At 39.5% G+C, this 21,768-nt stretch overlaps 1 protein-coding gene across 1 annotated transcript; it reads left to right on the forward strand.

The window, feature by feature from the left end:
• Positions 1-1,445: 1,445 nt before the first annotated feature.
• On the forward strand, positions 1,446-20,125 carry si:dkey-183i3.6 (LAT2 domain-containing protein). Its single transcript, XM_050041028.1, has 13 exons — positions 1,446-1,463; positions 1,961-2,021; positions 13,366-13,470; positions 13,836-13,878; positions 14,516-14,559; positions 14,950-14,983; positions 17,439-17,473; positions 17,575-17,607; positions 17,699-17,729; positions 17,815-17,876; positions 17,971-18,030; positions 18,120-18,179; positions 19,794-20,125. Exons 1-13 carry the CDS (start codon positions 1,446-1,448, stop codon positions 19,823-19,825), a joined length of 618 nt encoding a protein of 205 aa, XP_049896985.1. The 3' UTR covers positions 19,826-20,125.
• The last annotated feature ends 1,643 nt before the right edge of the window (positions 20,126-21,768 follow it).

Raw genomic sequence — 21,768 nt, forward strand, 5'->3', positions numbered from 1 at the left:
TTAGGCCTAAATCTGTATGGAGATCGATTTGTCTCAATATTATGTGTGAACTGATCGATAACCTGTGTTAATGTGTAATCTGTACATATAAAACACCTTCTACAAAATGAATAAATATGCAAATAAATAAAAATAAAATTTAAAAAATAAATAAAAATTGAATAAATAAAAAATATATTTAAAAAAATGTCAACTCAAAAACTATTTTGCAAATATAAAGGGATCTGCAAATACACAAACAAATTCCAAAAATAATATTAGAAAAAAACACCCAGTGTGCTTAAAATGCAAATCCGGCAGCATAAAATTGAGATTCACAAATATCTGCTGGAAAGTTGTAAATGTTGAAAAGATATTCATAAGTTTTTCACTGATTTTTAAATTAATTAAATGGATCCACATTTTTTTTTAATTGGTGGAATTTGTATTTGTAGATTTTTTTTATAATTCCAACATGTTTTTTTAGTTTACAATTTTAATTTATTTATTTATTTATTTACCTTTTTTATTTATTTGTTTTAACACATGAACACAGAGACTGTCAATGTGTTCACACACTAAAAAAATGAAACGTTGGCAACTCACATTAAAAACGTCCAAATAAAGGCACATAAATCACGGATTTGTTATTTATATGATTTACATTTATATGTAAATCATAAATCTGATCTAATAAGTGCTTAGAGTTATTTCATAATGGCCAATTTTAAGGAATGCAATTTAAAATTCTTACTGGTGGAATGTAACTATTAATTTTTTATTATTTTTAATTTCATCATTTTATTTTATTTTGTATTATTTTATTATGTTTTTGCTTTTATTTATTTTTGTATTCATTTATGTTGACATTTTTCGTCTTGCATTTTGCCCTCCTTTCTTTCATCTTGTTTTAATGGTAACCAACTTTACCCCAGTTTTGTCTCACGTCTGTGTTGGTACGACTGTTTGACTTTTGCCTTCTGAGTATTCTGTTTCTGCTTTTGTTTTGTTCATCTAAGCACTCTGTCATCTCTGTTTTTAAAGGTCCTTTAAAAATAAAGTTATTATTGCCCCTTGAACTTTTGTAGGTTTGATTTTGATTTGATTTTTTAAATTTGATTTGATTGTGCAGTTTTTGTGGGTTAATTGGCTTTAATATAAATCTGTCTCACCAGCTACTACTCCACTTAACCAGAGTGCAGTTTGGTTTTTATATTGTTATTTTACAATAATATACATGTCTATGGGGTTTTTTTTAAAGGGCAGATATCACAGGTCAGACTTTACTTAATTTTGACCAAATATGTAAACTAGCTAGTTACTGTGTTCTGGCTGAATAGTGACACATAACCAGGGGTAGAAAGTAACTATGTAGATTTACTCCAGTACTGCACTTAAGTACAATTTTGAGGTACTTTTACTTGAGTGTTTTAATGTCCTTCTACTTTATACTTCTACTCCACTACATGTCAGAGGCAGCTATTGTATATTTTACTCCACTACATTTATCAGCAGTAGTTACTTTACAGATAAAGATTTTACGAACAAAAGGTGAATTCGTAAAATCTGTTACTGCGCCACATATAAAATTATACAACAATACATAAAGTTGTTAAAATGTGCTCCACCTCTAAAAGTTGTACATTAAAAACTTAAAGCATCTCTGTACTTTAATAGTTTAAGTAGCCTATATTTTACTGTTAATACTTTTGTATTTTTACTTGTAACAGAGTATTTTACAGAGTAGTATTTCTACTTTTACTTCTTCCACCACTGTTCATGTAACAACATCTGAAAATGAACAGTGGGCCCTTTAAAATCCTCAATAAGCAGCTTGAATTAAATTAAATGAAAATACCAAACGGTACACTCAGTTGAATCGGAGCCATGTTTTCGTGTCCACTTCAAACCACACAGATTGTAGATGTGCTCTTTAGGGAGGTCCTCTCGGCCCCAAGTGTGACGGATGTGGTGTTGAAAGAGGAAGCACAGCTTGTGCTGCTTCTACTGTCTGAAGAATGAAGACAGCCGCAACACTGAAGGTAAAACACAGCAAATATATCAGATAAGAAATCTTCTGTTTAGCTCCAGTCGGTGCTTTTATTATTCTGAATGTGTGTGTTTGTGTTGGACTTAAAGTAGAACTCATAGTTCTGGTCTTCAGTCCTGCAGGTCTGGGGAAGGAGAAAATTAAGTCTAATTAAAAAGGACACAGGGACGACTTTAAAAGAGATTAATAACTTTGACATTTGTGACCACACTACTGAGAGTTTTTGTAAAAGGTGCAACATTTTTTCTTCGTGGATCCACGGACACGAAATATTTTACTTGAGTCATGATTTCCCCAAAAATAAGAGAAGGAAAGTTGCTAAATACATTTACTCAAGCACTGTTTTGAAGTGCTTTCAACAACTACTGAATTTCAGAGCGTAATATTGTACTTTATAAGTAAAAGTAAAAGTAAGTAAAATATATTTAAACTGCACTTTTCACAGACAAAGGTCACAAAGTGCTTCACAAGGGCATTTTACAACAAGACAGAAAACACAAGGACAAAGTGACTACGAGGGCCACGTTGGTAATAGTGCACAACTAGCAAACTCTTTGCATACAGGAAAAGTGTCTAAAGTCAGCAGACGGTAAGGGATCAGGCAAAGCATTCCAATATTTAGGTGCTATGGCTGCAAAGGCTCGATCACCACGGGTCTTACGGCGAGTGCAAAGGACAGACGACAAATTTAGCGTACTAGATTGAACTGAAGAGTGCGGGTGAAGTAGTTCAGCCACCTCAGAGGGAGCCTGACTGTGTAATGCTCTGTACGTAGGAATGAGAATTTTGAACTGGATCCTGAACTCAATAGGAAGACAGTGAAGGGATTTTAGTTTAGGGGTAATATGATAGTAGTCTTGCAGCAGCGTTCTGGATTGCTTGCAGTCGAGCAGGAGCAGACATACTCAATGAGGAGAAAGGTGCAGTACAGTAGTCAATGCAAGTTGAGATAAAGTCATGTATAATCATTTCCAGTTCAGCAGCTGAAACAACAAATCTCAGTTTACTTATATTTCTCAAATGGGAAAAAAAAAAGATTTGGTCAGGTGCTTCACGTGGGTGTTGAAGGATGTTGACTGATCAAATGTTACCCCCAAATTACTCAGGTTTGAGTGAACAGCAGAGAAAAGAGGCCCAGTACTTTGCACAATGAGAGGGACGACCTTTTCTGGAGCATCTACTAGAACCTCCATCTTACCAGCATTGAGCTGTAAAAAACTGTCAGCGGCCCAGACCTTCATATTGAGGCAGTCAAGGAGTCTAAATAACATGACAGGCTCACCGGCTGTGAACGAGAAGTGGAGCTATGTTATATCTGTTTGTTATTTGTCCCAATGGCAGCAAATATAGAGAGAATAACAGAGGCCCAAGAACTGAGCCCTGTGGGACACCACAAGACAATAGAGAGGAATCAGATACAAAGTCACCAATAGAGATGGAGAAACTCCTGAGACGTGAAGCAAACCAGTCCAATGCTTTGCTTGATATACCAACGCCATCGCACAACCTGTTTATAAGAATTCTATTGTCTGTGTCTTTTTACTGCTACATTTACCTGACAGCGTCGGTTACTGAGTATTAAACATTAGATGAACTTTTGAAATATGATAACAAAGCATGTTTTCTGATATGTTTTGTAAGTTTAATATAGACAGGCTTGATGGTAGAAACTTCGACCCATGCTTACGAACATTTTGGAGACAGGAAATGAGTGACACAGATGGAAGTCTGATGTAGAAATTGTTAAATATCTTTTAGCGCACACCATTTTTGGCCATTGTTTTATAAATGAGACTCCTGATGAATGTTGTCTGGTGTGAGCGGGAAATGTTAAAAACTAAATAACTATTTTAATTTACAGAGACCCAACAATTCAAACTAATTCCCATCAAGAGCAAACATTTATTTGGGACAGGCCTTTAATTACTTTTACACAAGACTGTTGCTCAACAAAGATGGGAAAATACGATCACATTGTTTATTGAAACTAGTGTGACTGTCACTTGTATAAAAATTTGGCTTCAAATAACATTAATTATGATTTATTCATTTGATCTAGCTCCAACAGACAGAGCATCAGAGAGAGAGTTATGGCCCTCGGCATAATGACACAACACCACTTTATACTGTTTAAACAATATACTTGGATTAATATTTATGAAAAACCCTTTTGACTCTTTTGATCAGAGGACTCTTACAGACTAAAGGAATATGAATAACTTACTAGGTCATTGACGTATGGACACATATTCTGATTTACGTCCGCTTCAGAGGTAACGTTGGCAGTCACCGTTTTTTTTTTTTTTTCTGTCCCTCTTTTGTTTCCCAGGTCAGTAAATCTGAATCAATTATTCTTTGGTGCTCATGGTTTTAATAAAGTGACCTGAATGACTGAATTATTGGGAATCTAACCGAGCTAACGATGTGTAGCATGTCTGTACTGACAAAAGTTTAAACATTCATATTTGTATGTGCGATCTATACAGCTAACTAGCGTTAGCTCTAGTGGGGAGCCAACAGTCTGGTTTTACACATCCAAAGAACTTCTAAAAAAATGAACTGCTTCGCAACCAGAACAGGCCTCTTATTGAGACAGGCCTTTATTTGTTAAAATTTGCAGCCACATTGGGCTAGTAAAAGGGACTGGTTGTTTAACTGGGACGAGACCTTTAATTTAATTTTTAAGGTACTGAGGTAGTTTGCCAAGAAGTGCTTAGTAAAGGAATAGTATATAGTGTTGTTCTCCTCTCACTGCCAACAACTGCCATCCAACGTCCTCATTCAATAAACAACGATGTGTTCTAAAGTTAAAGTATAATTAGGCTAATGTTTAAATTACAACACATAAAATGGTTTAGGTACAAGAGGCCTTAAAGAGCGCTTAATATTTAAGGGGATAAATTAAGAGTTATAGGCACATTATGATTCAACATTCAAAGGTTTCATTTGTCACATGGTCGTTCAACAGGCGCAGCGACATAGGGAGGCACACTCTTGAAGGTATTATGCAATAAAGAGTAACATTTAGAATAAAATCAAAAATAAGATTTAAAGAATAAAAACTCAAAAAAGAGAGAGAGAGATGTAATGTAATGATTAAAAAGCTTAAGTGTATACTGAGTCAATGTGTAGGCAGGTTGGGGAATTTTCAGTAAATAAAAATAAAACATATCACAGTTGTATTAAAAACATAAATATGACTCATGTTTTATAAACACTGCTGCTCAGCTGCAACTAAAATTTTACTAAACAGTTTATGGCTAAAATTAATGCAGTTTGACGCAAAAGTCCTGCAATAAATCTTACCTTTATGAAGTGTTCAGTTTTTGTTAAAACCAGAGGTCAGCGACCTGCGGCTCCTCTTTAGCCCCTCTCCACTGGCTCCCTGTGGCTTTGACGTAAATGCACTGACCCAAACTGGGTAAAGTTTACATGGTAACCATAATTATAAAAACCATTGGGTCGCTAATTACACCCAAAAATTGTGTTATTTTAAATCTAGTTTAAAAACAAACCAGCCTCCTGTGTATGAAGTGAACAAGGTCAGCTATGAACTAATGTTTGAGTCATTATTTGTTCTGCATCAGAAAACAACCTAAAGTCAATACCCTGAAACTGGGTTAGTAACTTGACCCAGTATTTTTAGGGTGTACATATCACAAAGGTGTCATGTAAAAAGTCAGCAGAAGCGAAGCCTCCCCTACATGAAGCCACGTCTCTCTGCAGCAGCACCTGAACGCCTCATGACAGCAGAGAGCGAATACAACAAAGAAATCACAAAGGAAAATTTGACACAGAGGGAGCTGCGCCTGCGGAAACATTTACAGTACTTTCCAGTAAGACCACGACCCCATACGTAGGCCAGCAACTAAAACCACACAGATCTTCCACAACAACAGTTTTAAAGAAAGATAAAGATAGTTCAGATTTTTTGAAGTGGGGTTTTATGATGTTATAAACCATAGAGAGTGTATTACATACATACGAGGATATTAAGCAATCTACTGATGTGGAGGGGTCAGCAATTATGATAACAATAATAATAATCATAATATTCCATATCTTTTTACTGATATCATTCAACATTTTAAATACATTCAGACTAAATGTACCCAATTCCCACTTTTCGCGCACCAGGACTGGTGCGGGGTCGCAGGCTTTAAGCTCTGTGTAGGTATGAACCCTTACAGAGGGTTCTTTAACGACTCACATGTGACCTTAACAACTCTGTAAATGTTCACACCTACACAGAGTTTAAAGCCTGCGACTCGCACCAGTCTGTTGGAACCGAAGAAGCTTCTTGGGTGAGAGGTGAAACATCTTCAAGAAACTCAAGCAGGTCCAGTCGCCTACGATATAGCACTAAAGATGACCATGACCTGGATGACTGAGAATCTCCACCGACATGTCAACTCCAAATTCTTACACCTTTAAGTCAGCAATTCAATGTTGCTTAAGTCCCTCAAAAAACTTTAAGTATTCCAATTTTTTTTTTTTAAACATTATTGGTATTATTCAACTTTTGAACCAAGTAATTCAGTTTGGCATCAGCTTTTCTAAAAACCTTCAAGTATTCCACATCATTCATACATTAACAGTATTATTCAATGTTTAAATCAGCACTGCAGTGTAGCATCAGCTTATAACACCTGGCAATCACATCTGCACTTTCTTCAGAAATTGCATTCTCTAGTTAGTTTGTGTGACTTTGGTGAATCTGAACGAACCCTTTCATTTGCCAAAGTCACAAGGCCCAGATCACACAGAAAGCATTTCGCAGGTTGCAAAGCATGAGGCGCACTGTGCTGCTTTTTTTTTTTGAATGCCATTAGGAAATAACTAATCTCTCAAGACAGATTCTGCAATTTACATTGTAGGAAGAAATTTTTTTTATTTTTTATTTTTTTTTACCGATGGATTTCCAGATTGGGAAATAACTGCTTGCTGCATCTTTTTACTGTTACCAGGCAACCACCCCATCACGTCCTTACACTAACCTTCCTGTGTAATCAATCTACCGTTGTTGTTTTTTTTCCCCACAGTAATTAATAATTAGCAGAGGGTACTGTCTGTAGCTCTGGTTGAGGGTGAGAGGCTGTCAGCAGATAAATAGAGATCTGTGTGGGTACATGAGACCCTAAAAAAGAGGCTGGATCATGGGGAGCACCACCAGTTGGTCCAGGAGCTTCTCCTCCATGATGGACGTTTCCAGACATATTTTAGGATGACTCAGGGGCAGTTTGACAACCTGCTGTCTATCATCAGGTCGTATAGCTCTGGGTATCCAGCAACCACTACCACCAGTTTCTCCTCCATTGTTTACCAACTGTAAACTTGTTGTCGTGACCACCACAGATCATCATCATCTGATTGGACAATGGGGGGGAAAAAAAGCAGAGATGACGAGGCGTTTTTCCGCTCGTAGTTAAAGGTTTTTTCAACTCGAGGAGTTCAGAACGCTCCGGCAAAAAAAAACAACAGGTGCCTAGAGCGCAGAAACACAAGGTGCGTAGCAACGCAAAAACAGCGAGGGAAAAGCTTCATTCTCATTAAAATCAATTACAAAAAGGCGCCTCCAGCTGCTAAAAAGCTTTCTGTGTGATTGGGGCCTTACTGTTCAAGGCAGTGGTGGTCTCCTGTGTTCAGCGAACTAAAATTACTGGTTTTGTCAATGGAGTCTGGTGGCTTTGACAAGAGCATAGATGGGAAACTGAAGCAGAATGGTAGAGGTAAAAATACTCTCAACATAGCGTACACTTTAAGTGACACTGATTTTTTTAGGTGGCTAACATACGTTTTGTTGCTGAGCCCTCCACAGCAGTACATTGTTTAGCTTCCATGTCAGACTCCAGCCTGCTTCTCCAGACTTAGGGGAATGCATACTGACATCTACTGTATGTGATTTACTGTCTATGGATAAATACCTCATACAACCCCACTTCAAAAACTCCGAACTATCCCTTTAATGGCCAATCAGAGTCCAGTGTATGAAACTCAGCAGGTGTCATGCAGGGAAATAAATCATATGTGCACACTAATTAATAAATCATGTTGTAGAATTAATAATTAATGTGCACAAGTTAACAGAACACAGCATTTAACAGTATTATATAAACTGTTTACAGGCAAAATCTGCAAACATCCACGTGTCTCTGTTCAAAATCAAACTCTATCTATCTGTGGAGCAAATGAGACGGTTCAATAGAGGTGAATGGTGCAACACTGATCATAGTTCAGGATAGCTTCCTCAGTTCTGGGACTTCTTTGGTCGAGGCGGCTCACTATTTTGTCAGTAAATTCACCCTCACCTTCTTCACGGCCTCAAGCAGCAGACTGATATGATGCACAACAGGATGCCTTTTCTTCCTGTGGCTATCAGACTTCACAACTCATCTACCTCACGCTGAAAGATGGATGGCAGACACACAGAGTGTTGAGGAGACTCCAGCCTCCATCTCAGCTGTTTGATTGTTAGCTCCCTGTCTTTCCTCTCGTGGATTACATCAGGTTTTTTATCGTTACAACTCAGCTTGTCACAACGGACTTAAAGTGTAAAAATGGGACATTAAAGGAACAGTTCACCCACAAATCCTCTTCCCTGTAGAGTTATTTATCAATCTAGATCTTTTTTGGTGTGAGAGTGTTGGAGATATCAGTGTAGAGATGTCTGCATTCTCTCCAATATAATGAAACTTAGATGACACTCAGCTTGTGGCTCAAAGCGTCAAAAATAAAATTTAAAAATTCAACAACAATATCTCTTTCCAGAAATCATGAAATCATTACTCAAGATAATCCACAGATCTTGTTGTGGGTGGTTTCATGCAGGAACTATTTTCTGTCTGCCAAACTACACCTAGTGATGTTACGCTCGAGCTAGTTTGCTCGACACAGTGTCGATCTTTAGAAGCGCAAGTGTTCCGAAGCAGTGTTTCGATCCCTGCTTCGGCACGCCCACAATCACGTGACTACCGGGAGCGAGGCCTTGTTACAGGCAGTCCCAATGGTCTTCCACTTAGATGCAGTTCTGACACACAGCCAGCAGATGTCACTCTTCTGACTGTATGAAATGCTTCGAAGCAGTGTGTCATTCTTGAAGCAGGTGTGTCAAAGTGGTTCACTGCTTCATGAAGCTTCGATTTCACCATCACTAACTACACCTGCCAGCAGTATCACCCTGCAGAAAGAAGCGCCTACTGCTAGCTCACCTAGCACCAGTGAGCTAGCTAACGTTACAGCTCAGCCAAAGAGGGTGACATTAAAGCAGTGTGTAAGATTTAGGGGGATTTAGCGGCGTCTATAGCAGTGAGGATTGCAGATTAAAACCAGCTGAAACTCTTCCTGGTTAGATTACCTTCAGTGTTTAATGTTCGGGAGGATTTAACCGGGAGCCGAATTACCGGCAGAGGTCTCTTCCTTTCAAAAACAAACAGATCAGGTGACTAAAACCAGTAAAAACACTGAATAAAGCCGTTTCACTGCTGTGTTTGGCATGTTGGAGACAGGCCTCGAGCCTAGTACCTGCTAATCTGTGGTCACCTTTTTTCTCTCCAGGAGGATTTATCCATTTATCCTTATCCATCTCTTCCTCTCTAAAACAAACAGATCAAGAGACTTAAATTGGTAAAAACACTAAATAAAGCAATTTCACATTATAATCAGTGTTTCTCCAACACTGTTTGGCATGTTGGAGATGGGCCATTAGCTTAGTAGCTACTTGCTATTGTGCGCTCACCTTTTTTCTCTGATAATTAAAGTTACAGACACCCAGGAGGTTTTTTACCTGGAGCTAAATTATCCACAGAGGTCTCTTCCTCTCTAAAACAAACAGAAAAAATGATTAAAACCGGGAAAAAAAAGAATAAAGCAGTCTCACATTAAGTAACCAGTGTTTCTCCAATGATGTTTGGCACATTGCAGACAGGCCGCTAGCCCAGCACATGCTAATGTGTGCTCACCTTGTATCTCTGCTAACTTAAGACCCAGATCTCCAGGAGGTTTTTACCTGTAGCCAAATTATCCACAAAGGTCTCTTCCTCTCCAAAACAAACAGACCAGGTGATTAAAACCAGTAAAAACACTGAATAAAGCAGTTTCGCATTAAAAATCAGTGTTTCTCTGATGCTTTTTGGCACATTGCAGACAGGCCGCAAGCCCAGCACCTGCTAATGTGTGCTCACCTTTTTCTCTGATAAATAAAGTTCATAAAGTTAATAAATGTGCAGTACTTTGACTGTTGACCTGCAGCTGCAGTATGGGGTTGGTGGCCCCTTGCTAAGGGCCATCCAGTCCCTGTACCAAAGGAGCGCGAGTCTGGTTTGCATGGCCGGCAGTAAGTCGGACATGTTCCCGGTGAGAGTTGGACTCCGCCAGGGCTGCCCTTTGTCACCGGTTCTGTTCATAACTTTCATGGACAGAATTTCTAGGCGCAGCCGAGTGGTGGAGGGTGTCAGGTTCGGTGACGGGAGGATCTCGTCCCTGCTTTTTGCGGATGACATGGTCCTCCTAGCTCCATCAAACAGTGACCTCCAGCTCTTGCTGGGACGGTTCGCAGCCGAGTTTGAAGCGGCTGGGATGAGAATAAGCACCTCCAAGTCTGAGGCCATGGTCCTCAGCCGGAGTTTAAGTATCTCGGGATCTTGTTCACGAGTGAGGGTAGGATGGAGCGGGAGATTGACAGGCGGATTGGGGCGGCGTCAGCAGTGATGCAGGTGCTTAACCGGTCCGTTGTGGTGAAAAGGGAGCTTAGCCAGAAAGCGAAGCTCTCGATTTACCGGTCGATCTACGTTCCAACCCTCACCTATGGTCACGCGCTCTGGGTAGTGACTGAAAGAACGAGATCGCGAGTACAAGCGGCCGAAATGAGTTTCCTCCGCAGGGTGTCTGGGCTCAGCCTTAGAGATAGGGTGAGGAGCTCGGACATCCGGGAGGGACTCCGAGTAGAGCCGCTGCTCCTCCACATTGAGAGGAGCCAGTTGAGGTGGTTCGGGCATCTGGTAAGGATGCCTTCTGGACGCCTCCCTTGGGAGGTGTTTTGGGCATGTCCAACCGGGAGGAGACCTCAGGGCCGCCCCAGGACACGCTGGAGGGATTACATCGCCCGGCTGGCCTGGGAATGCCTCGGGGTTCCCTCGGAAGAGCTGACGGAAGTGGCAGGTGAGAGGACTGTCTGGGCTTCTTTGCTGAGGCTGCTGCCCCCGCGACCCGGACCCGGATAAGCAGAGGACGACGAGTACGAGTACAAGTACATTAATTGTTTGCGTCAAAGCTGGTGTGACTTGGCCTTTATATTTGGATTTAATATAATTTATTTTACTAAACATTTTTTATCTATTAATCTTTGTCATAATTATATCACAAACATCAGATGGAGGATCAGAGACAGGCGACACATTTCTGTCTTCTCTAACATAGGACTAATTTGCTGTTTATTTTGGGGACATGAAGCATCTTCAAAGACCTGCTGACCGAGCAGCTTGCCTGAGAGGAGCTGTGGTGGGTGAGACATGACAATGTTCTATGATTAACAGCCGTATCACTTTAGAAACACAGCTCTCGGGCCTGAGAAGGTGTGAAGGTTTATCACTCTTTATAAGACGACTCTATAACCGACCCAGCGCTGTAGATATCTACAGATATAAATGACTTTATGACTGTATTGAAGTTGTGACTGTTTGTGTAAGTTCATTTAAATCCCTGAGTTTCACGTCTTAAATATTTCACTATCTTTGGATCTTTGTGCTGGTGGAAGAAGTATTTAGATGAGGTGTGGACTCGTGTCACATGACTCGGACTAAGACAGAGTCAAGTCGTGAATTTGATGACTTTAGCTCGACCTGTCATAATTTTAAAAGTCTTGCAATTTGACTTGGACTTTAACACCAGTGACTTGTGACTTCACTCAGACTTAAGTCTTTTGACTTGAAAATACTTGACACCTTCCAACAAACCCAAAGATTACAAAGTGTATTTGATGTTTGATTGTGACATGAATCAACTTCACTCGACATTTGAAGTGTCACATAGAATCAAAACTGAGGATAAAATTAACGTAGTTAGCAAGCTAATGCTTAGCTAATGTTAGTTTAACAGCTAAGTAACTTTTCAACAAATTTGTTTTAATAAATAAACAACATTTTTAAAAATAATTTTTTGAATTAAATTTAATATATTAACGCTGTTATTAAAGTGGCATAACGTTTGGTGAGGAGCGCATCAGCACTTGTTTAGGACTCGAAACTTTAAGTTCAGGACTTTGGACTTGACTTAGGACTTACTGGTCTTGACTTGGGACTTATTAGTCTTCACTTGCTGACTTGATAGTTTTGTTATGGGACTTGACTTGGGACTTGTTAGTCTTGATTTGGGACTTGACTTGGGATTTACTAGTCTTGACTTGGGATTTGACATGGGACTTGTTAGTCCTTACTTCGGACTTGACTTTGGACTTGTTAGTCTTGACTTGGGACTTGTTAATCTTGATTTCGGACTTTGAAGACTGGTGGTCTGTGATGCGTCTGGAGGTCTGTGATGCGTCTGGTGATCTGTGATGCGTCTGGAGGTCTGTGATGTGTCTGGTGGTCTGTGATGTGTCTGGTGGTCTGTGATGCATCTGGTGGTGGTCTGTGATGCATCTGGTGGTCTGTGATGTGTCTGGTGGTGGTCTGTGATGTGTCTGGTGGTCTGTGATGTGTCTGTGATGTGTCTGGTGGTGGTCTGTGATGTGTCTGGTGGTCTGTGATGTGTCTGGTGGTCTGTGATGAGCTGGTGGTCTGTGGTGCGTCTGGTGGTCTGTGGTGCGTCTGGTGGTCTGTGATGTGTCTGATGTGTCTGGTGGTCTGTGATGTGTCTGGTGGTCTGTGATGCGTCTGGTGGTCTGTGATGTGTCTGATATGTCTGGTGGTCTGTGATGTGTCTGGTGGTCTGTGATGCATCTGGTGGTGGTCTGTGATGTGTCGTGGTGGTCTGTGATGTGTCTAGTGGTCTGTGATGTGTCTGGAGGTCTGTGATGTGTCTGATGCGTCTGGTGGTCTGTGATGCGTCTGGTGGTCTGTGATGCGTCTGGTGGTCTGTGATGCATCTGGTGGTGGTCTGTGATGCGTCTGGTGGTCTGTGATGCATCTGGTGGTCTGTGATGTGTCTGGTGGTCTGTGATGCATCTTCAGTGTTCTGGGTGTGAGTTTTGTATATAAACGGGAAACCAGGTTTCAGTTTTGTTTAGGCCGACCACATCCTGTGGGCTGCTAACTGAAAAACAGTAACGACCCGTTGACCCATAAACGCAGCGTGTTGCTCTGCTCTGAAGTCAAAGCTGTGTGTCTCTGTGTGTGTTTCAGGTATGATAGGAAACTCCAGCGTTCTGGCTGCAGTCCTGACAGCTGTGTCGGTGTTGTCACTGAGTCTGATGTCCGTCCTCTGCCTGAGATGTAAAAAGAAATCCAGTAAGTGTGTTTCTGTTCCAGAGAAGAAGAAGAACTCGCTCTTAGTCAAATGTGGGCTTGTTTTTGGCTGGTTGACTTTTTGCAGGCACATTTTGCGGAGGCTTTTTTCACACTAAACTTTTTTATTTTTTTTAGTGGGTCCTGTGTGTGTGTTATCAGTAGTGCAGCGAGTGGATGAGTGGAAGTGTGCTACATGGCTGGCACTGACTGTGCTGCGTTCAGGTCCAGATGCTAAAGACAGGAGAACAGAGCGAGCAGAGGAGTCTTTAGAGTTTTGCACAAATGTCTGTTTTCACAAGCACAAAGTGTCAAATATTAAAAACAGCATCGTAAACGACCATCTCTCTGCTTTGTGTTTCCTGCAGAGGTCATACACGAGGAGAACCAAATATACGACCCACAGACCTTGTGAGTCTTGAGTATTTGTTCCACATTAGATCACAGCATTGTTTCTATTGGTTTTCTATTTGTATTCCCAGGAGAAAATAAAGACACACTGTGACATGATGACCCCAAACTGTCTGTAGGAATCTATATAAGTCTTTATGAAATCTTCATGGTATCAATCATCAACAGTAAGAGGTAGAGCTGAAGTCACACATGGTCCAGTCATATAGGTTTGGATTTATTTTGACAAGGTGCAGCTCCTGATAGTTTCATGTTTTGTTTTTTCTTTCTGCAAACTAAGTGACCAATGAAATCTTGCTGACTAATGACCTTTCTGGTCGACTCACATTTGGTTGACTATCAGGGGGCAGCCCTAGTAAGACCAGTCTTCGTTTTAGCATTAGCCTCATTATATCAGTCTCACATATGTTCAGTTTTTTGCTGTAAGTCTTGTTTAATTAAAGATTTAATATAACACCAATTCCCAAAAAATATGGGAGGCTGTGTAACTCATTAATAAAAACATCCATCTTCATCCGCTTTTCCGCTTTTATTTATGTTTTACACAGCGTCCTAACTTTTTTTGGAACTGGATACGAGGCAGATGTTTTAATTACTTTATCAAAATGTTGACTTGATGAAAATATTATCTTGACAGCCAGCGTGGGGGAAGTATGTTTGCTGTGACTCGTTCAAAAACAGGTAAAGTTAATCAGATGCTGCAACTGTTGTAACGACAAGTGAGCAGTTTGTTTCTATTCATTATTCACTTTTAATTGACACATTTCACTAGTGTTGGAATGTATTTACACAAGTACTGTATTTAAGTACAAATTCAAGTACTTGTACTTTGAGTTTTTTCATTTTATGCAACTTTATATTTCTTCTCCACTACATCTCTGAGGTAAAGACTGTACTTTTGCTTGTTATACTTAGTTAAGGTTTTGAATGCAGGACTGTTATTTGTAGTGGAGTATTTTCACAATGTGTGTTCTAACTTTTACTTCAGTAAAATACTTTACGTCTGAATACTTCTTCCACCTCTGTATTTAATTACCTTTGACACTTTTTCTTTGCTGTTTTATTTTTCAGTCACCAGAGCCAATCAGATCACCCCAACTACAGTGTACGTATAATCTGACACAATCTCATTTTATCACAGCAACACACTGATACACACTGATCTGGTTCAATCTGTGGTACACCTTATAATAATGTTCATTCATTCTCTAAATGCAGTGTGAACTAGATCTGATGTGTTTTAGCAAACTACTGTTTCTTTTTCATTTGGGGAATAGCATAAAGACTGGGAGCAGGGGGAAACAGCTAGCGAGGCTCTGTCCAATGGTAAAACTAGAATTACTACCATGCAGTTGATCGCTAATCTGTCAAATTGCACTTACAGTTAACGCCCATGTCTGATAACATGGATGCTACACACACACAGAAGATATATACACTCGGCACATTTTCAAGATTAGAGTCACCAATTCAGTGTCTGACCAAATGTCTCCCCTTCTGTTCCTGAGATATGATGTTGAGTAATGGCCAGAAAAGTGTTTTTGCAGACAAACAAGGTCATAGTGACAAAATCTAATCGCTGAGTCCAAATGGATGTTCTTGCCAAATTTGAGGAAACTCCCTTTGAGGCCTTCTTGAGATATCGGATTCACAAGAATGAGACGGATGCAAGGTCACATTGACCTTGACCTTTGTCCACCAAAATCTAATGACTTTGTTGTTGAGTCCAAGTGGATGTTTGAGCAAAACCTGAAGAAATTCCCTCAGGGTGTTCTTGAGATATCATGTTCACAAGAATGAGATGGATATGGGGTCACACTAACCTTGACCTTTGACAACCAAATTGTAATCAGTTCTTCCCCGAGTCCAAGAGGACGTTTCTGCCAAATTTGAGGAAATTCCCTAATGACATCTTGAGATAGTGTTCACGAGAATGAGACAAACGAGGTGACAGTGACCTTTGACCACTAAAATTTGATCAGCTTGTTGAATCCAAGTGAACGTTTGTGTTAAATTTGAAGAAAACACCTCAATGTATTCTTGAAATATTGCGTTCACCAAGAGTGAGATGGACACAAGGTCCCATTGACCTTGACCTTTGACCACCAAAATCGAATCAATTTGTTGTTGAATCCAAGTTAGCATTTGTACTAAATCTGAAGAAATTTCCTCTAAGTGTTCTCAAGATATCGCATTCACAAGAATAAGACAGAAGCAATGTCACAGCGACCCTAGTCTCTATATACAGACTCTACATTCAGTAAATGTAGAGTCTGTAGGCAAACCCCAGAGGTCTTGCCTCGGGAAGAAGAGCGGAAGAGCCTTGGTTTCTGGTTGTAGGCTGTTTGTAGTCCGCTTGATATTGACCAATCACGTTTGAGCCAGCTGCACTTGTTGCCAGGATAAACGGTCCGTGCGGTGAACTAACGAGGCGGAACATAATTGGCGTCACTGCAAACTCTGAATCCATCACAATGGTTCAGCATATTTACTTATATATAAACGGAAGTCGGAAACGGAAATTCACCTCCTCCGCCCAAATCAAACCGGAATGCCAAAAATCGGGGGTCTGCCCCCAGAGGCTGTATCGCCGTCTGCCGGAAATCAGACGCCGAATACAGCCGATGGGTTCCGAGAATGCAGCGACCCTGACTTTTGATCACAAAAATCTCAAATTTGAGGAAACTCCCTTTGAGGCCTTCTTGAGATATCGCTTTCACAAGAATGAGACGGATGCAAGGTCACATTGACCTTAACCTTTGTCCATCAAAATCTAATGACTTTGTTGTTGAGTCCAAGTGGACTTTTGTGAAGAAAAATTTGAAGAAATTCCCTCAAGGTATTCTTGAAATATCACATTGACAAGAATAAGATGGAAACAAAGTCACAGTGACCTTTGATAACAAAATTCTAATCAGTTCATCCCTGAGTCTAAGTGGACATTTGTGCCAAATTTGAAGAAATCCCCATCGCATGCACAAGAATGAGATGGATGCAAGGTTAAATTGACCTTTGACCACAAAAATCTAACCAGTTAATTCAATCCAAGAGGATGTTTGTGTCAAAATTAAGGAAATTCCCTAAAGACATTCTTGAGATATTGTGTTCACGTGAATGAGACAAACAACGTCACAGTGACCTTGACCTTTGATGGCCAAAATCGAATCAGTTTGTTGAGTCCAAGTGGACGTTTGTGCCAAATTCCCTAAAGGTGTTTTTGACATATTCCTTTCACAACAATGAGACGAACAGACAACCCCAAGGCCTCCAGCCTCCGCTATTGCCGGTGCAGACACATAAAAACGTCTACCAACACCTCAGAATCTCACTAATGACACAATTTATTTATTTTGTTTAATTTGTAAACAAACAGAAATCAACATTTTGTTGTTTTAGCTGCAGAACTATTTCTTTACAAACAAGAGTGTATCCATCCGCCAAGTGCTTTATCATCAACTGAGGTGCTGCTTCTCTGTGGGGGATTTAAAACATGACACATGATCCAGAAATAACCCAAAGATTTGACTTTACATTAAACTACTGTTTAATTTGTTTTTCAGTGAATCTCGAGAGGAACCTGACGACTTTTCAACGGGTAAGATCATTGTGTTTTTGTGCTGAATTTAATGTCAAACATTTAAACACTCTTATTCTGCACATGCGAGAGGTTTAAATTTACTCCTCCATGTGTAACAGCTGCAGACGATGACTATCAGAATATCTCAGAAGGTAAGTTTACACATGTAATACACAAGATATATGAATTGTTTTGGAGTGTTTGTAACCTTCATATATATTCATCATCAATCTGTTGCTGCAGCTCAAACAGGAAGTCCAGAACATACATATGTGTACGTATTTCAGCTGTTTTTAAACATTTTCTCATTAGAAAATATAAATATAAAACCTAAAACATATTTGTGTGTTGTTTTACAGAGATCCACTCCCGCTCTCAGTGTATGAAAATGAAAATGCACAGACTCAAAAAGGAGTAACAGGTACAATCTGCACTAAATCCTCCAAACTGCTGTGTCACATAAAAAAAAAAAAAAGACAAACTGAAAATATGTTTGTCGCCAACTGTTTTTACAGAAGCTGATCAGAATCCAGGTGTCTATGAAAATATCATCCAATCATTGCCGTTAAAAGATGGTATGTTTACTGACTGCATCGTAACACCAATACTGTAATTTAAGAAATTAAATATAAAATGACCAGATGCTAAATTTTGACTCAAACAGATGACGACGACTACGAGAACTCTGCCTTCCTGGACCAAGTTGTGCAGCAGCAAGAAGACAGTGAGTGTCGTGAATTATATTTATTCATTAAGTACATTAACAAAAGCTGTATTCTTTGGTTTTGTGTTTTTCTGTATTTGGGGAAAAACAAAATATTCTGCTCGAACAGAAGAATTTTTGTGTCCTACACGAGCAGATGTGAACCACCAGGCAGAATTTATCCAAACAGAGCTGCAAGATTGAGTCCAATAATCCATAAATAGATCAGGACAGGAAGTTATTCAGCTATTTTTTCAACTGATTACACGTTCAGAACCCAGTTATGTTAAGTTCTAAACACACACACACACACACACACACACACACAAAATGCACTCATAAAACAAAAGCAATTAAAAAATTTTTTTTTTTACATTTGGATCAGGACACTTAATTATGTGGGGGTTTTTCTGTCTGAACGCACCTACATGTAAAAATGACAATAAATGGTCTTAACAGACATTTTTCCTTTTTTTTTTTTAAACAAAAAAACAACAACATATAATTTATGTTTTTCAAATTGTTAACTCATATGTCCTATAAATAATTAAATATATTATTAAATAATAATAAAGTGATGTTTTAAAACACATTACATTTATAGTTTCTATTGTATTTGTCATCACGACTAAAAATACGCTGAATTTTTAGAAGCATCTCCAGAAAACAGTTTGTTGAAAACCTCCTGTTATAAATATTCTATAAACATAGTCAATAAAATACATTATAAACTGAATGTTTGATTAGAAAATAAAATCTGAACAGTATTTTCCTTTTTAAATATTATTCCATTTTCCGGTGACACTCAGATCCCCTTCCATTCCAATGGACAGATATTTTTTTAAATAATTCTGCTTGGGCAGGGTTTTCACTCACTGCTCCGTCCAGCACTCACTGTTTCCTCATCACTTGAGCTGTGGACGATAAACCAGGTGCAGACTTCATCTGTGTCACCGCTGATGAGGAAATACAGTGAGTGCTGGATGGAGCAGTGAGTGACAACAACCCCGCCGACATTTAAGAGGACTGTCTGTGGTGGAAACACTAAACAGACCGAGGATCTAGGTACCATGTCTGAAGGGTTACTGTTGGTTCCAAAGGCACTGTACTGAAAGGGTTTGGTGGAAACGGAGCTTAAGTCTTTCAACCATTGTCTACGAGAACATGAATGAGACATTGGATGGCGTCCACCTGCCCAGAAAACCACAAGTTTAGGTGTTTTAACATCTGCCAGCAGCTCACAATCACATACAAAAACATTTTGTAACTAACTTCACTGTCAGTGGCAGGCGGCATAGAATATTTGACTTTTGTATATTAAATTTAATACATTCTAGTTTTTAAAAAAAAATAAAATAAAAGATATATATATATATATATATAATTTTTTTTTTGTTTTTTTTTGATGAAACTAAATCTAATATTAAAGACCTGCAGACATGATAGTAAATTAATAACGAACTTATTTTTAACAGTGTTGTTGACTCACTGGGCAGCAGCAGGCACACACACTTATTTATTTATCTATTCTTTAATAAGGCCACAGTTTGGTTTAGGCAGCTGCTATCATGCCAAGTTATTAAATAAAGCTTTCACTAACACCTCTGACTTTCATCCACCTTCTTCCTGTGACAGATGAGCCAGATTATGTGAATGAAAACGAATGACTGCACCTGAAGTTGACGCCATGGACAGCGCCACAAATCATCGGCCTGCACCCTGAACTTTCTGTTATGTTGTTGTTGTTTTTTTAATTCCTGCCCTGTGTGATGTGCTTATGATGTGGACGGCTGTGTGAATAAAAGGATCATGGACCCTGATTGTGTGTGAAAGAACTGACGCTGCCATCTAGTGGTGAAAAATCCACATACAGTCAATACATAGAAGAGACACTTGTTTCTTCATGGCATTTTTGAATATTTGCTTTTGGGGTAAAAATAAATAAACTCTTAAGAATTTGTTATGAACTTTGAGTATTAAGGAAAGATGTAGGTTTTATTTTAACATGGGGGGCACATACATATGAAACGGGTTTTTTTTGGATCTTCTGTCAAACCATTTTGAGCATTAAACAATTTCCTACATTCTATTTGTCACACGTGGAATCACAATAATATTCACAAATATACTTTTGGCTTAAAAAAAAACCTTCTTTACGATGGTTCATCTGCAGAGAGATGGTAAAAATGGACAAACATGGATTTTATCAACTTCATCAGTCAAAGAAATCAGATGACTTCTCTTCAGTAAGTAGAGACATGTCTTGTTTCTGTTTTTAATATTATCATCAGTTTTGGTGTTAAAAGACATGCAGACAGTTAAAACCAAGCTAGATTTGGTTGAAAAGTTAGTTTTACTTTCAGGTCTGTGGCTCCCAGCCCCAAAGATAAAGAAATTTTGAGATGATAAACAAGATATTAAAGATAGATAAAATTCTTTTGTCTTTACAAAAATGTATTTTCTGGCCTTTTGCAGTGTTGCCTCTTCAGGACTCCTAAAAACTCCAAAAATGGTGTGAGAAGGGAAAATAACTGTGGTTGAACTATTCACAACTTATTAACAAATGTAACCTGATTCAAAAGCTTTACTGGGGTGGTGGAGTGGGTCGTCCACTTATCTGAGATCCGTGGTTTGATCCCCAGCTCCTCCAATCTGCATGTCAAAGTATCCTTGAGCAAGATATTGAACCCCAAATTGCTGCCGGTGGCTATCCCGCCAGTATGTGTGTTGAAAACTGAGTGGCAGGCGGCACCTTGTACGGTGGCCTCGGTGCTTTGAGTGGTCAGATAAGTAGAAAACTATACAAGTGTAGGTCCATTTGAAGAAAGCTCCAGAGGTCTGTTTAGATAGTTACGACTACAATACATATATATATATATACACTGATCAGCCAAAACATTAAAACCACCGACAGGTGACATGAACAACACTGATCATCTTGTTACAATGCAATGTTCTGTTGGGAAACCTTTGGTTCTGACATTCATATGGATGCTACTGTAGAGGAACAGCCTCTCTGGACTTCCCTTGAACCAGACCACCGGGGGTCAAATGTTTAGGACTCACACCTGTATCACCCCGACTGGACAAAAACTTCTTTCAGCCATCCTTAAGCCAAAAGGAGGTAAAAAGTCACTTGGGATCCCTCAAGTTTTTATCTCCAGTTTTTCAACATTTTTATGCGCGTTTATAATAACTTTAATAACAATGTCGAACGGCCAACGATATAGCTAGTTTTCACCATTATTATAAGCGAGTAATTATAACAAAGTAGACAAGTGCCTTTTTCGACCTGCCTCTTCAGCCAAAGATTCATCAAACCCAGCGGCTGCCAGCCACTTGCCACAGTGGTTCTCGTGCCAAACCCAAAGGCTTTCTGCAGCGTAAAGGGAACGGACGTGGGGGTATCCACAAGACTTCACAGACTCAACCGCTCCCCCTTCCACAGTGCGCCAGCGGATTTCATTCTGCTGGAAAGTCCGGGAGTTGCGAAGTGAAAGTTCGGGGCCCCAGGAGAAACGTCTGCATGGTTCGCTTAAGGGGGACAACAAACTCCCCCTCACAGGTGACCCGCTGGGCAGTGGTAAGAGCTGATGTCGAATAGGAGATT

The sequence above is a fragment of the Epinephelus moara genome, chromosome 3 (genome assembly GCF_006386435.1).
Source record: "Epinephelus moara isolate mb chromosome 3, YSFRI_EMoa_1.0, whole genome shotgun sequence".
NCBI lineage: Eukaryota > Metazoa > Chordata > Actinopteri > Perciformes > Serranidae > Epinephelus > Epinephelus moara.

Bases quoted from the DNA above. Each gene is read 5' to 3' on its own strand.
- si:dkey-183i3.6 (XM_050041028.1), top strand. The intron at 2,022-13,365 runs GTAAAACACAGC...TGTGTGTTTCAG, and splicing joins AGACAGCCGCAACACTGAAG to GTATGATAGGAAACTCCAGC. The intron at 14,560-14,949 runs GTAAAGTTAATC...TTTATTTTTCAG, and splicing joins TGTGACTCGTTCAAAAACAG to TCACCAGAGCCAATCAGATC.